Source organism: Bos indicus, chromosome 5 (assembly GCF_029378745.1).
Source record: "Bos indicus isolate NIAB-ARS_2022 breed Sahiwal x Tharparkar chromosome 5, NIAB-ARS_B.indTharparkar_mat_pri_1.0, whole genome shotgun sequence".
NCBI lineage: Eukaryota > Metazoa > Chordata > Mammalia > Artiodactyla > Bovidae > Bos > Bos indicus.
Window position 1 is genome coordinate 116,592,795 of NC_091764.1, and position 16,717 is coordinate 116,609,511.

The 16,717-nt window shown below is 42.2% G+C and overlaps 1 protein-coding gene across 1 annotated transcript in view; it reads left to right on the forward strand.

Annotated features, from left to right (window-relative positions):
• The window catches only part of ATXN10 (ataxin 10), a 140,717-nt gene that overhangs the window by 45,299 nt on the left and 78,701 nt on the right, over window positions 1–16,717 (forward strand). Inside the window, exons 6-7 of the mRNA XM_019961963.2 lie at window positions 1,146–1,226; window positions 9,825–9,990. Coding sequence (XP_019817522.1) covers window positions 1,146–1,226; window positions 9,825–9,990 — 247 coding nt within the window. The remainder of the gene's footprint in view (window positions 1–1,145; window positions 1,227–9,824; window positions 9,991–16,717) is intronic.

Below are 16,717 nucleotides of genomic sequence, written 5' to 3' on the forward strand. Positions count from 1 at the left end.
TAGGTGGTTTATGAATGAACTTCAGGATCACAATTTTGTATACCTGGTTTGATAGGCTGAACCTCTATTGTCACACTTAGATGACCTACCAAAGTTGATGTGAAAATTGAGAATCTTGAATATTATTCATTATTGTTAGAAATATTTTATATCAGTGTTGTTCAGTTATTTGAAAGGTTATAGGAGAAATAGAATATGTGTTTCAGTTTTGCTTTTATATGAAGTAACCCTATGTTATGGCAGTTAATATGTTTCATTTGACTATCATACTTAAAAGGTACACTTTTATCATGTTATTTACTAAGAAGCGATTAAACTGTGTTTGTCAACATAGTTAATGCTTTACTGTCATGCTTAGTACTAACCTTGGTTATGAGCAGTATATTCCTTAGTTCTTAAGTCTTCAGATACTCTCTGGTAAATACGATTCAGAGTTAATTAATAGTACTACTCAATCTTTTTAGTTGTCACAGTAGTACTTTGAAGAAGTATGCTTATAATCTTTGCCTCAGGGCTTCCCCAGGTTGATCTCTGAGTTTCGATGAATGCGGTGCTTGACAGTGATGATGTTTTGTGGTAACTTGAGAGCGCTTCAGGAGTAGATAGTCGAGCTGACAGGGCTTCAGGAGTAGACAGTCGAGCTGACAGCGCTTCAGGAGTAGACAGTCGAGCCAGTATCCGTGGCTGTTGGCGGCATGTGTTTCAGGAAAGAGTAGGACATGTCTTTTCTCTGATTAATCTTAACACTACACTTTTGACTAAAAGAATTTAATGTGTTTTGTTATACCCGGGCTTGTAGCTAAATTTCATTTTATCATTTAAACTATAGTGAACTTTTTCATTTCGTAACTTAGATATTAGTAAAAAGTACGGTAGGCCCTTTCCTTGAATTGAATAAATTTGAATCACTGGGATAAATTTTTTAGAAGTAAAATTGGAGAAAAATATTTTGAGGGTTTTTATTGTCTTTTCACTGCTAATGGAAAAATAGTATGTGACCCTCTTAAAACATTTGAAGATTAATTGAAGCTACTCAGAAATTCAACAGGAGTACTTTATGCGTAAACCATGCCTATAAAGTAGATAAGGCCTTGTCTGTTTTACTATGTTTCTAGTAACCTAACCCTTTCCTCCTTTTCTCTTAGGTTCTTGATTATTACAGACCATTTTCTGAAGAGCCCGGAATTGGTTAAAGCCATGTATGCCAAAATGAGCAATCAAGAAAGGTAACCCCAAAAACCAGTGTGGTTTTGAGAATTTAGCATTCCATATAGAGTATCCTGTACACATGACTGAAAAACTGTGTGGTTTCTTAGTTGGCACAAAATCTCTAAATACATGTTTCTGTGTCGGTAATGGTTTTAAATTGGTTGGTTAACATTACAGCTCAGCCACAACAGCAGCGATTTACCGAGCGTTGCAGAATCCAGGTTGGCGCCATTATTCAGTAAAGCCATATCGAAAAACGTTGAGAACAAAATGTTAGGCTTGTCCTTCGTGTTTATAAAAGTAATTCCTGCATCTGTGTATTAGAGCTCTATAGATGGAATGTGCTCATTTGTTCACATCCCTGTTGTCAGGATTCGGGATCCACTCTGTAGATTTGCAGTTTTGCAGTGTGTGCTTTAGAATGAAAGAAAATCAATACGTGTCTTCGACCTTCACTGCCGTGTAGTGGGAGGGGCCGTGCCCGCGGAGCCCAGAGACCGTGACACCTTGGCCCTGCGCCCTGTTGTCTGGGTGACCTCGGCCCGGTCTTTCACCTCGCTTTCAGTTTCCTGGCCTGTAAAATCAGAGGAGCGAGGAAAATGATCTAGGACTCTGTCCATCCCCAAAGCGTATGTTTTTCCTAACCTGATTGGAAATGTTGCCTTAGGAAAACAAAACTTATTTAGAAATCACAGATCTAATGATCAAAAACCTTAAAAAATGTTAATCTTTGATTATAGTCACAATTTTTATAATTGCCGTGGTTTTGAAATTCTTTCAGTGCATTTGGGTTCCAACAGTTAATCTTCATGCATTTCTTTGTAGTCTTGTTAAGTAGTGTTTTTTTGTTCTTTAATATCTTTAACAAAAAGGAAAAGTTCATGCTTTTAAAATTCACTTAAATGCCATATTTATAAATCCAGTACCCCCCCACCACATATGCATACTTTTCCTGCAGAAAAAGAAGTAAAATAAGTAATGTGAAGAACAGTGCTGTAAATTAGTACATTGCTCTGCAGTGAGGAACATCGAAAACAAGAACACACAGTTTCGTTGTATTTCAGTATCCAAGCTTGTTATTTACATGTTCCTATCAAATGATCTTTTGTTAACTGATCCATTTCCTAACCCAGTGAAGATGATGGACCAAACATTTCCCATTTTTATTACAGAAACTGCAGCCCCTGCTTTGCAGCGTCGTACAGATTTCTTGCTCAGATGTCACCTCATTTTTCTTGCAAAGGAGAAGTACTTCTGTTGCTCACACACTTGCTGGCTAGTGTGCGACAGTAGCATTGGATTGTCAGTGTGAGGGCCAGGATTTGGTCCTTTTTATTCTGTGCTGTCCGTGTTTCCTGACCAGTGCTTGGCACATGATAGGTGCTAGACAAGTTTGTGCATGAAAGCTTGTGTGACTGAGTGGATTTTCTCACTGGTGTATTTGTTACTGTAACATCACTCGCTGGATGGGAAACCTCAGTGCTCTCTCCCCACCGCCGCCTCCGCTCCTGCTTCCCTTGGTCAGTAAGCCTGACCACCCAGACCATTTCAGTATGTGGAGAGTTCACTCCTGTCACAGCTCTGGTTTACATACCACCTTTGACTAGACGTGGGCTTTAGTGTCTTTAGAAACTGTGATAAAATGCACTTAATACGGAAGTTACCATTGTAGCCTTTTAAAAATGTGCAGTTCGGCAGTTTAAGTGTAGTCACGTTGTTGTACAGCCAGTCTCCAGAACTGTCTCCTCTTGTACCATTGAAACTGTACCCATTGGGAACTTCCTTGGGGGCCTGGTGTTCAAGAATCTGCCTTGCAGTGCTGGGGATGCAGGTTCGATCCCTGATTGGGGAACTAAGATCTCTTGTGCCGCAGGGCAACCTGAGGGCCTGCACGCAGCAAGGAAGAACCCGAGAACACAGCTAACACCTGATGCAGCCAAAAATTAAACAAAAGAGAAGTCTACCCATTAAGCAGCTGCCCATTTACCCCTCCCCCAGCCCCTGGAAACCACTGTGCTACTTTCTGTTGCTGTGAATTTGATTCCTCTTAAGTATGGTTGACACTTGAGCAACTCGAGGGTTTAGCGGTGCTGACCAGCAGTGCAGTGGGAAACCCGAGTGTAACTTACAACCGGCCTCTGCATCTGAGGGTCCTCCACATCCTCAGATTCAGCCGCCTGCAGATGGTGTCATGTGGTGGTGCCTGTTTACTGAAAAATTCCATGTCCACGTGGGCCTTTGCAGATACTGCCGGTGTTCCCTTGGCTCTCCTGAGTTGCTTGGGCAAAGTTATTTGCATCCTCACCTGCACATCTGTCATGATTATTTGCTTTTCTGCTGGAATATGTATTCTTCAAGGACAAAGATTGAATCTTTTGAGTTCTCTATTCTTAACACCTGCCAGAATCAGTACTGGAACTTTACTGGAATGAGAAACTCTACTGATACCAAATACTTACTGAAGCATCTCTTCAGGATGCCGACTCTGTTGATACTGTGGACCACAGATGATCCCATCCTCCAGGAGGACGCGTTTTGCTGCCAGGAGCCTGGCGTGGCTCGGCTGGTTCGGGTGAAGCTCGCTGCGGGAACTGCTGGGCCTGGTGGCTTGTCTTTGCTCAGTGGCAGGAGGAGGGGATGGGGGCTTTGCAGGAGCGCTCAGAGCTCTGTGGAGAAGTAGAGGCTGCTGGGTCCCCTGGTGACTTGTTTTGGGCAATGATGGATGATTCTTCAGAGTGCCGTGCTGACAGGCCCACAGAACTGAAAAGACATGGTTTTCTCAGCGGGGGTGTTTGATGAAATTAACTTCGCCCCTTGCTTCTGGAGTGGCGCTCCATGCTGCCCTGTGAGAACTGAGAAGACAGGGCACATTGCTGAGAACTGAGAAGACAGGACACATTCCTGAGAAGATAGGACACGTTCCATGTCCTGGGGTTCAGATGAGGGACTGCACTGGAGATTTCTGGGGCACTTGTGTCTCAGTTGGGGACACACAACAGGTCTACTGAGGAATGCCCAGGCTGTGGCCTCAAGCTGCTGAGCTAGAGAATCCAGTCGGGTTGGGGGCTGTTAGATTAAAAACCACTGGGGGCTCAGTCAGTGAAGCAGGCCTGGTGTTCATTAAGACCCTGCTTGTGGTCCCTAGGGCCTGAGGGTGAACGGTGCCCCTCCCTGCCCCCGGCGTGGGTGTGTAAGCGGGAGGCGAAGCTTTCTTGTGCTGGTTCTACGGTTGTCATGGGGAGTTGACTCCTTCACCCTGGTAGTTTATTTGGGCTGATTACTGGGTGAAGATATTTTGGATACAGGGTTAAAATCAACTCACAGAGTGTGATTATGCAGAAATGAGTGCCTGTGTTGATGCAACTTTCTTGTCCCCCTTCCCAGTGAACTGGAGTGATACTGAGTTAAACTAGCTGCTCCTGGACACCGGCTTGTGTAGCTACCACGTTTATATCTGTGTTGTGTTGTTTTTCAGTTGCTTAGTTGTGTCTGACTCTTGCGACCCCATGGACTACAGCACGCCAGGCTTCCCTGTCCTGCACCATCTCCCAGTTGGTGAAACTCGTGTCCACGAATCAGTGATTCTGTTGAACCATCTCATTCTCTGCCACCCCCTTCTCCTTTTGCCTTCAATCTTCCCCAGCATCAGGGTCTTTTCCAGTGAGTCAGCTCTTCGCATCACGTGACCAAAGTATTGGTGCTTCAGCAAAGCTGTCTGCAGAGTTATAATCTGTATAGCACAGGATAGAAGAGCGGAGGCCAGCTATGCTGGTTATGTCGCTCTCTGCTTTGGATAAGTCACCTCTTGGAACCCTGTTTCCTCTGTAAAATGAGGGTAGTGACGGTAGGCACCCATGAAATCGTTGTGGTTACCAACTGAAATCTGCATGAAGCTCTCAGTGCTGGCATGCAATCATCGCTCAGTGAAAGTGAATTGGTGTTTCTGCGTGCATATTTCTATTATCACTGCTACTCTAGTGAGCTTGACTTTTTCCTCCAGGTAGCATCACTCTTAGGAATGGAGGCAGCATGCAACCACTGTCCTTTAATCCTCAGAGAAACCTTCTGAAATAGTTTTATTCTTGCCATTTTTTCACATCAGGTATCTGAGACTTTTAAGGTTAAGGTGTTTGCCCTGGGTTACAAAAGTGGCTGAGGTGGTATTTGAACTCAGTATGTCTAATGCCAGAGTCATTGATCATTTTCCCTGTAATGTACTAGCTTCTCATATATGTAATTTTTGACAGGATTAATGAGATTAATCCAGCAACAGCCTATATCTTGGTTAGCCTGTTGTCCAGGTTAATGAAAGTTTTGGCCTTTGTGGCATGCCATTCAACAAATCATACAGGTGGAGTAGTTCAAATATAAATTGAGAATTTGTTGGAGATGTCAGTCTTTGAATTGCAGATATATTATTTCCAGAATTGTAAGATATCATTTCTTCCCCAGAATGCTCATAAAACTCCCTCTCTCGTTTTTTCCCCTTATCCTCTCATAACCTACCCATTTTAGGACAGTGCAAGCACGAGCTCTTGAGACTGTAGACTGCCTCAATTGAAGCATAACGTTAAAGTATGAACCTTGCTGTAGATTTTTTCCGTAAAATCGTTCCCATGTACATTGCTATCGGTTTTTTTTTTTATGAAGCAGGACTCATCATTTTGGGGACAGAGTATGTAACTATCAGAAGTGAATTAGAAGTAGACAGCTCATGATAGCCAGCGATCAAGGGATGAGTTGAGGGTTGTGTCTGAGGGCCCCGAGGCAGCTCCGGTGCTGATTGCCGGGTTGCAGGAAGTGAGACTGAGGTGTTGTGATGGCTCTGGACGCCGGTCTCTGGCCTCTGGCTGGGTCTTTCTGGTTTTGCAGCCTCCACTACTGGGTGAATGGATCTCTTAGACCACTCGCGCTCCTTTATGTTTTCAAGCAAGTGTTTAGTGTGGTTCCCCCGCAACTGCAAGAAACAAGACATTCCCCATTGTCCCATTTCCCCTGACTCTGCAGTACTTCCCAACACACACACATTTTCTGGCATAGAGATGGGGCTGGCAAATGCAGTGCACAATCAAAATAAATGCCTCTGAAAAAAATTTTCCTACTCAAGTTCTAGGTCCTATGTGTAATTCCTTTATTTTATGAGAAAGATGGGATTTTTTTTTTTTTTTTTGCTTTTTGTTTGTTTGTTTTTTGTTTTTCTTGGCTGCACAGCGTGGCTTGTGGCATCTTAGTTCCCCAATCGGGGTTTGTACCCAGACTCTTGGCAGTGAAAGCGGGGAGTCCTAACCATGGACCACCAGAAAATCCCTAAGAAGGATGATTTGGATGGTGGCCAGAAGCAGAGGGAGTTAGAGAGTTCGGTGGGAACTCCAGGTGGGAGGACTCCATCTTCCAGAGTAAGGTTTTTAGACCCACTTCCCAACAGCGGGAGCCCTTAAAAGTTTTTATTGCTAGATGACTTAATATAAGGAGGATCATTGAATGAAGTATAATTTATTCCCAGGTACTTTTCAAGCTTGGTGTGTATCTTTATATTTTAAAGATTCACCCCTGATTTGTTTCGTTCAAAATCTTAGCTCTTCCTATCTCTTCCTTCCTGTCTCTTAGCTCTCCCATCTCAGGATCACCTAATAGAATGGAGAGGCGCCTCTCCTGAGCAGAGGAGACGCCCGGGAGCACCACTGCCTCGGCCTGCTGTGTGAGGCAGCCAGCAGGTCTGCGTTCACCTGCCAGCAGCTCCCCTCAGCAGGGCTCCTGGGACCCCAGGGCCTTCCTGCGGTTCCTGGGTCGCCTCGATTACCACTGCCCTGTGGCCTGCCTCTGTCCTGACCCCACCCAGCTCTTCAGGATCTGGTTCTCCCTCCTTCAGCATCTGCGTGGTGTTGGTCCTTGCCCCCAGTTAGGACCTGTCTGTCTGTTCCTCATTCCTCTTCACCCTGTTCTGGGTGATCGTCCCCTGGGTGCTCAATTCCCTAAAGCTAGGGATCATGCCTTCTTAGACCGGTAATGCCTGCCACATTATCCCAACTTACAGGGAATGTCTTTTGGGCAGACCTTCAAGTTCCTCTTGAATCATACGTCCTGTGTGGCCTCTTCTCTGGCCTCTCGGAGGTCGTCCTCCTCAGGGAAGGTGGGAGGCCTGGCTTTGTGGGCAGAGCACCCTGTTGTCTTCAAGGATTGTATGTGAATTAGAGAAAACAGATGTATCTGAATGCATACTGAACTATTCATTGTTCTTCTGTGCTCAGTTGAGGGGATTATTTGTTTTATTTTGGATTAATAACTGCTGTAAGAAATGTGAAGTTTTAGGAGTTTTGAAAATCGCTAAGCTCTGTGGCTGATTTTCACAGACTAATGATCTTTCTGAAGAGGCCTTACAAACAGCTGTGAAAATAACAGAAGCGAAAAGCAAAGGAGAAAAGAAAAGATATACCCTTTTGAATGCAGAGTTCCAAAGAATAGCAAGGAGAGATAAGAAAGCCTTCCTCAGCGATCAATGCAAAGACATAGAGGAAAACAATAGAATGGGAAAGACTAGAGATCTCTTCAAGAAAATTAGAGATACCAAGGGAACATTTCATGCAAAGATGGGCTCGATAAAGGACAGAAATTGTATGGACCTAAAATAGAAGCAGAAGATATTATGAAGAGGTGGCAAGAATACACAGAAGAACTGTACAAAAAAGATCTTCATGACCCAGGTAATCACGATGGTGTGATCACTGACATAGAGCCAGACATCCTGGAATGTGAAGTCAAATGGGCCTTAGAAAGCATCACTATGAACAAAGCTAGTGGAGGCGATGGAATTCCAGTTGAGCTATTTCAAATCCCGAAAGATGATGCTGTGAAAGTGCTGCACTCAATATACCAGCAAATTTGGAAAACTCAACAGTGGCCACAGGACTAGAAAAGGTCAGTTTTCATTCCAATCCCAAAGAAAGGCAATGCCAAAGAATGCTCAAACTACCACACAATTGCACTCACTTCACACACTAGTAAAGTGATGCTTAAAATTCTCCAAGCCAGGCTTCAGCAATACGTGAACCGTGAACTTCCAGATGTTCAAGCTGGTTTTAGAAAAGGCAGAGGAAACAGAGACCAAATTGCCAACATCTGTTGGATCGTCGAAAAAGCAAGAAAGTTACAGATAAGCATCTATTTCTGCTTTATTGACTATGCCAAAGCCTTTGACTGTGTGGATCACAATAAACTGTGGAAAATTCTTCAAGAGATGGGAATACCAGACCACCTGATCTGCCTCTTGAGAAACCTGTATGCAGGTCAGGAAGCAACAGTTAGAACTGGACATGGAACAACAGACTGGTTCCAAATAGGAAAAGGAGTATGTCAAGGCTGTATATTGTTCCCCTGCTTATTTAACTTCTATGCAGAGTACATCATGAGAAACGCTGTGCTGGAAGAAGCACAAGCTGGAATCAAGATTGCCGGGAGAAATATCAATATCCTCAGATATGCAGTTGACACCACCCTCATGGCAGAAAGTGAAGAAGAACTAAAGAGCCTCTTGATGAAAGGGAAAGAGGAGAGTGAAAAAGTTGGCTTAAAGCTCAACACTCAGAAAACGAAGATCATGGCATCTGGTCCCATCAGTTCATGGGAAATAGATGGGGAAACAGTGGTAACAGTGTCAGACTTTATTTTTGGGGGCTCCAAAATCACTGCAGATGGTGATTGCAGCCATGAAATTAAAATACGTTTACTCCTTGGAAGGAAAGTTATGACCAACCTAGATAGCATATTCAAAAGCAGAGACATTACTTTGCCAGCAAAGGTCCATCTAGTCAAGGCTATGGTTTTTCCTGTGGTCATGTATGGATGTGAGAGTTGGACTATGAAGAAAGCTGAGCGCCAAAGAATTGATGCTTTTGAACTGTGGTGTTGGAGAAGACTCTTGTGAGAGTCCGTTGGACTGCAAGGAGATCCAACCAGTCCATCTTAAAGGAGATTGGTCCTGGGTGTTCATTGGAAGGACTGATGCTGAAGCTGAAACTCCAGTAATTTGGCCACCTCATGCGAAGAGTTGACTCTTTGGAAAAGACCCTGATGCTGGGAGGGATTGGGGGCTGGAGAAGAAGGGGACAACAGAGGATGAGATGGCTGGTTGGCATCACCGACTCGATGGACATGAGTTTGGGTAAATTCCAAGAGTTGGTGATGGACAGAGAGGCCTGGCGTCCTGTGATTCATGGGGTCGCAAAGAGTCGGACACGACTGAGCGACTGAACTGAACTGAACTGAACTGAAAGTAGTGAATAAAAGTTAGCCCACTTCACTTTGCCCTTGTCACAGTAGGTGATGTATAACTTACCTTGACAGCATTATTAAAATGTGGGATTTTATTTCATAGCTCAAAGTAATGGATATAACAAGATGCTTATTTCTGTAGCTTAGTCACAACAAAGAAACCAAGATTTTGAAAAATAGGTAATTGATGAATTGTATTCACAAAAAATATGTTTTCCCTAAGTAGACATTAGAAATAAGTTAGGAATTTCAAAATAAAAGTACTCTCTTAAAATGGTCTCTGTAAATATTTTTAGTATTCTACAATTTCAGTATTACATATTCATGTAAACATCTCTGTTTTACAGGGTTACATTGTTGGATCTTATGATTGCCAAAATAGTGGGCGACGAGCCACTGACCAAGGATGACGCCCCTGTGTTTTTGAGCCATGCTGAGTTGATCGCAAGCACTTTTGTGGATCAGTGCAAGATTGTGCTGAAACTGACCTCCGAACAGCACACCGATGATGAGGTGAGTGAACAGAGAGGTTTTCTGACTCAGCCAGGTCCTTGGTGACAAAAACTTTAAGTATTATTTAAGTAACATACCTGCTGGGGACTGAATGTTTGTGGCTGGACCTCCTCTGAAGTTCCTGGTCAGAACCTGGTGCCCAGGGTGATGGTGGCAGGAGGAGGGCCTTTGGGAGGCAGTTGGGTCATGAGGGCCTCACGGATGAGGTTGTAGAAGATACCCCAAAAAGTGTCCGTGCCCCTTCCATTACATAAGGCCACAGCGAGAAGTCGGCCCTCTGCAGCCCTGAAGAGGGCCCTCCCAAACCCAGCCGGGCTGACACCGTGATCTTGAACTTCCAGCTTCCGGAACTGAGAGAAATGTTGTTTATGAGCTACCCTGTCTGGTATTTTGTTACAGCTGCCCAAGCTGAGACAGTATTCTTATTTTAGAACAGTTATGAAAATACAGATTAGTGAAAGCAGTGCCCTTATTCTTACCATCTTGAGTTAATGACTTAAGAAGCTGTAATTAATGTATCTTCTAGGCAGTCAACACCAAATATGTGCATGCTTGCACACACACACACAGGTGTTCATAGAGAGATCATTTTACGCTGCCTGTTTGTAAGTTCCTGTTTTTCCTTCTCCTGAGTGTGAAAAAGCTGCATGAGGGCAGAGGTTTGGATGGTAATGTTCCTAGAACCATGCACAGAGGAGGCACTTAGCGCATGCCAGCTGAATGCATAAATAAAGCATGCGTAATGAATCTCGTAAAATGCCGGTAGAGCGTTCAGTGTAAAGGCTTTGTCATAGTTGGACATTTGAGTTGTCCTTACTTCTGTTTATTACAATCAGTGCTGTCGTCCATTTGCTGTCTCTGGATGGGAAGGTGGGCAGGTGGACCCCAACCCACAGCATTGCCTTGAGAGCTGTGTATGGGGTTGTGCGCCTGTTCACTCCCATAGTAACTTGCCCCTTCTGCCGTGCAAGTGCATTTCCTTCTTTGTGAAAATACCTTTTTCAAAGCTGCTTCGCTGTGGACTTGCTGTGCTGTGTCACACAGGCCGTGTTGGGTCTCGCTGATAAAGTCAGTTTCTTACTCTCCGTCTGTGATAGAAGAGAGCAAAGTCTTACTCTTGGGCTGCTTTCCTTTCTGGAGAAAGATTTGCCCCAGTTTCCAGCAGGAGGAGCAGTGAGCTATGCTTCAAGGAACTTTTAAAAATGAATTTTCCAGGAGACAGAAAATGAAGTAAAACTTAGTACTTGTTACATCACAGCTTTAAACTTTTTCAAGGCACAAACATTTACAATATAGATGATATCAATATTATAATAAGACATTACCTAATGTTTAGGAAAAGCTGTATCTTTCATACTTTTTTCTTTAACAGTGGGAGGAATTATTACGTATTAATAGCTAGAAAATTGTAGTTTTTTTGGGAAAGCCCAAATAGTCCACTTTTTGAAAATCCATTGATCTATACACTCAAATTGCCAGCATGCGTTGGATCATAGAAAAAGCAAGAGAATTCCAGAAAAACATCTACTTCTGCTTTATTGACTACACTAAAGCCTTTGACTATATGGATCAAAAGGAACTCTGGAAAATTCTTCAAGAGATGGGAATACCAGACCACCTTGTCTGACTCCTGAGAAATCTGTATGCAGGTCAAGAAGCAACAGTTAGAACCAGACATGGAACAACGAACTAGTTCCAAACTGGGAAAGGAGTACATCAAGGCTGTGTGTTGTCATCCTGCTTATTTAACTTATATGTGGAGTACATCATGCGAAGTGCTGGGCTGGATGAAGCACAAGCTGGAATCAAGATTGCCAGGAGAAACAGCAATAACCTCAGATATGCAGATGATGCCACCCTTAGGACAGAAAGCAAAGAATAACTAAAGAGCCTCTTGTGAAAGAGGAGAACGAAAAAGCTGGCCTAAAATTCAACATTCAAAAAACGAAGATCATGGCATCCGGTCTCATCACTTCATGGCAAATAGATGGGGAAACAGTGAGAGACTTTCTTTTCTTGGGCTCCAGAATCACTGCAGACGGTGACTGCAGCCATGAAATTAAAAGACGCTTGCTTGCTCCTTGGAAGAAAAGCTATGACCAACCTAGACAGCATATTAAAAAGCAGAGATGTTACTTTGCCTACACAGATCCGTCTAGTCAAGGCTATGGTTTTTCCAGTAGTTGTGTATGGATGTGAGAGTTGGACCGTAAAGAAAGCTGAGCACTGAAGAATGGATGCTTTTGAACTGTGGTGTTGGAGAAGACTCTCGAGAGTCCCCTTGGACTGCAAGGAGATCCAACCAGTCCATCCTAAAGGAAATCAGTCCTGAATATTCATTGGAAGGACTGATGCTGAAACTGAAGCTACAATACTTTGGCCACCTGATGCAAAGAGCTGATGCTGGAAAAGACAGTGATGCTGGAAAAGATTGAAGGCAGGAGGAGAAGGGGACAACAGAGGATGAGATGGTTGGATGGCATCATTGACTCGATGGATAAGAGTTGGAGAAAGCTCTGGGAGTTGGTGATGGACAGGGAAGCCTAGCTTGCTGCAGTCCATGGGGTTGCAAAGAGTCGGACATGATTGAGCAACTGAACTGAAGTGATATGCTCGTGACTTGTGCATGTTAATATATATATATGTTATCCTTTAAGTTAAAAGTTTTTAAAAAGAGCATTAGTAGTTTTTAAGGAGACCCGTACCTCAGTATTTAATATATCATAAACCCTGTGGTGTATTGGAGCTGGCCTGTACCAACTTCTGAGAGTCAGTTATTAAATATTCAGTAATTTGTGAGCTGGTTGTTAAACTCCTGATAGTTCAAAGCAGCCACGGTGGGAGTATTTATACCAAGTGCTTACACCTTGGAAAGCAGGGTGTGTTTACCCGTTGACTCTGCACTGTCAGTTTGCCTCAAGCCACTGCATTTACCCACCTGTGATGTTCTGACGACAAGATGTCCAATAAAGTTCTCACGATGCGGTGACCTAAAACGCAGAATGAAAATAGATGTTTTTGTGGCATCTAGGCTTCCCTGGTGGCTTAGATGGTAAAGAATGTGCCTGCAGTGAGGGAGACCTGGGTTCGATCCCTGGGTTGGGAAGATCCCTGAGAAGAGGGCATGGCAGCCCACTCCAGTATTCTTGCCTGGAGAATCCCTATGGACAAAGGAGGCTGTAGCCCTGCAGGCCATGGGGTCACAAAGAGTCGGACACGACTGAGCTACTAAGCACACAGCACACATTTTTTAATTTACATAATTACATGGCTTTAACGTTCTGAGGTTTTATTCATATATTCTTTTATACAAATAATCCTAGGTTCTCATATTAACGTATAAGTTTCTGTCCTTTGGTATATTTTGGTGTACTCCTTGTTTCCAGTATGTGGTGTATTTTTGTCAGTCCTGTAAGCTTATTTTTTTAAGATTTGCTTTATCTTAAGTTTCAGTCTTGTCACTTGTTGTAGTGAAACTTACCTTTCTTACAACATAACATTTCCTTTGTTGTAAGAAAAAATAATTCAAGCCAGAGGCAGTGAAGCAAAGTTAAGGACTGCTCTTTTTCACCCAGGCCCCATCTATTTTCTATAAACTTATCAGCATATACTTTTTCCCTTCCAAAGGTTTTATTGTGTGTATACACACCTGTGTATTTTTGTTACTTTTTAAAACACAATACTATATATTCTGTCCTGTAACTTTCTTTTTTCACTTACTCTGGTATGTCTTACCCTTGGACACATGTATTCATCTCTTTCTTTTTAATAGTTGAATAGTATCACACTATATAGAGCCATCAGAATTTTTTTTATTTGTTCCCATAGATGTGTATATGAGTTGCTTCCGCATTTTTTTTTTAAACCTTTATAAATATTACAACAGTGAAAAATCCTTATAAAAATACCTTTGCCGTTTTGGGCAAGTTGATGTGGGATTATAAATTCCTGGTAATTGAATTGCTGAGTCACAGAACATGTGCTTATTTAAAATTTGTAAGAGTCATTTCTAAACAGCACACCTAAGTGCGCAGGAGTGTGTCTGCACCCTCTCACTGATCCAAGTGTCATTTCTCTCTTCTTTCCAGTTTCTTTTTCACATCAGGTTACCTTTTAAGATACTTTTTTAAATGAGCGTTTTCAGAAAGTTAAATGTTTTGTCACTAATAGAAGAAACTTTTATGGCCCATAGTTAATTTTTGTTTGAATTTATTTATGGTAGTCTTAGCCTTTTGGGAGTTTGTTTTAATTCACTTAGGTTTATCAGTTTTACCCTTATGACTTCTGAATTTCTTTACAGGTTTAGTGACATCACCCTCACTTAGATTGTGGGAATAGACACCTGTATACTCTAGTTCTTTCGGTGCACTGTTCACATATTTACTTAACCTAACAGATGGTGACTGCAGCCATGAAATTAAAAGACGCTTACTCCTTGGAAGGAAAGTTATGATCAACCTAGATAGCATATTCAAAAGCAGAGACATTATTTTGCCAACAAAGGTTCATCTAGTCAAGGCTATGATTTTCCTGTGGTCATGTATGGATGTGAGAGTTGGTCTGTGAAGAAGGCTGAGCCGAAGAATTGATGCTTTTGAACTGTGGTGTTGGAGAAGACTCTTGTGAGAGTCCCTTGGAATGCAAGGAGATCCAACCAGTCCATTCTGAAGGAGATCAGCCCTGGAATTTCTTTGGAAGGAATGATGCTAAAGCTGAAACTCCAGTAATTTGGCCACTTCATGCGAAGAGTTGACTCATTGGAAAAGACTCTGATGCTGGGAGGGATTGGGGGCAAGAGGAGAAGGGGACGCCAGAGGATGAGCTGTCTGGATGGCATCACTGACTCGATGGACGTGAGTCTGGGTGAACTCTGGGAGTTGGTGATGGACAGGGAGGCCTGGCGTGCTGCGATTCATGGGGTCGCAGAGTCGGACACGACTGAGCGACTGATCTGATCTGATCTGAAGGTTTATTTCTTTGTAAGAAGTGCAGCGTAGATTCAAATGAGTTGCTTGTGTCTTGTAACTCTCCAAGATTATATACTCTTTGGTAAAAGACAGCTGGGTTTGAACCTGGATTTCTTCTATTTCTGGTGTGTGATCTTGGAAGTTACCTATCTTCTCTGTGCCCCAGTTTCTTTACCTGTAAAATGAGTTGTATTTTCATATAAGCACTTGGTATACTGATTGGTACCTAGCTAATATTCCCTAAATGTTATCTGATAATTACAGTATCAGTACCATTTGTTGAATAATCTCATCCTTTCTACTAATTTTAATGCCACCCAAATCATGTTAAATTTTTAATGTGCTTTTGCATCCATTTCTGTATTTCTGACCTTTTACAGTGGAAACCGGTAAGCTACTAACCACTGTTAAAGAATTCAGAGCCACGTGTTTATGTGTGATAAAGGAATGCTGAAATGAACTTACAAAGAGATGCAGAAACTGGTCAATGAACAAGGCAGTGATTAATTGCATTCCAGCCAGGCAGAAGTAATCTGCGTTTCTGTAGACAAGAAGACTTGGCATTATTGTCAGTTTTCTGCAACTGACAGTGTTGTAAAATAGCTCAGAGACACCGAATGGTAGTGAACCCAGACGATCTAGCAGACAATCTGTTTTTTCTTTTACTCATTTCAAAATTGTATTCCTTTGCTTTGCCTACATCTTTTTTCCCCCTACTAGTGCCTGACTTATACATAGTTTTATATATATATATATATGTATATATATATATATATGTATATATATATACATAGTTTTATAATATTTATAAATATTGGAATGGCATCTCACTTATTTCTATTGTTTTTTTTAAGGGAATTTTTTTTTCCTGGCTGTTACTTCATTATTAGTTTCCAAATGCTCGTTAGAAGCATTTCATTAATGAAAGCATTCTGATGATTAAGGTTGGAAATTTGTTAGGTGAGGATAGATTAATTTTCTTTTGGGTTTATTTCAGATAATAATATAGAAATGAGGAGTTGACACTTTCAGATCATCTCTTCCCACCCCCTAATTTTGAATCTTTTTATCATGAAAAATATCAAACCATAGACTAAGAGAAAAAATGTCGTTAAACCCCATCACCCAGGTCCAGAACTTACCAGTTCCTCACAGCTCTTGTTTCATCCTCAGTCCTACCCATTCTTACGCTGGATGCCCCAGATCCACATAGGGTCCCACATAGTTCATCAGTTAACCTTTTATACGTGTGTCTGAAAGATAAGGAGACTTTATATTAATACATGAGTGAAATACAAGTAACACATCCGAAAACTTAAAAAATTTAAATATCAGCTGTTCCCCATTGTCTAATATTTTTTTTTTCAAGCTTATTTCTTTGAATCAGGATATAAGTAAGAGCCATACATTACAATTTGTTGCTGTGTCTTAAATCTCCTTTAAATAGCCTTCTAGAGCTGGTTTTTTGAATTTGTACAAAGATGATTAGTTGTTTAGTTTTGCTTTTAATCATTTTGAAGTCACGGCTTACAAACCGTTGGATTTGTTTTCAGTTTTAGCAGTGATTCTTCCTGATGGTCTCCTGTGCTAACCAGGGGAGCCTCTTCCAGTTGCTTCTGATTTCTTCCGACATGACCGAGGAGTTTCTTGATAGCTGCCTTGCTCTCTGGTATGACAGGGTGTCCAGGGCAACTTCATATGTGCTCTGTCCTGACCTACAGCCAGGCAGCCATTTCTTGAAGGAGAAGTGGTGTCTAAAG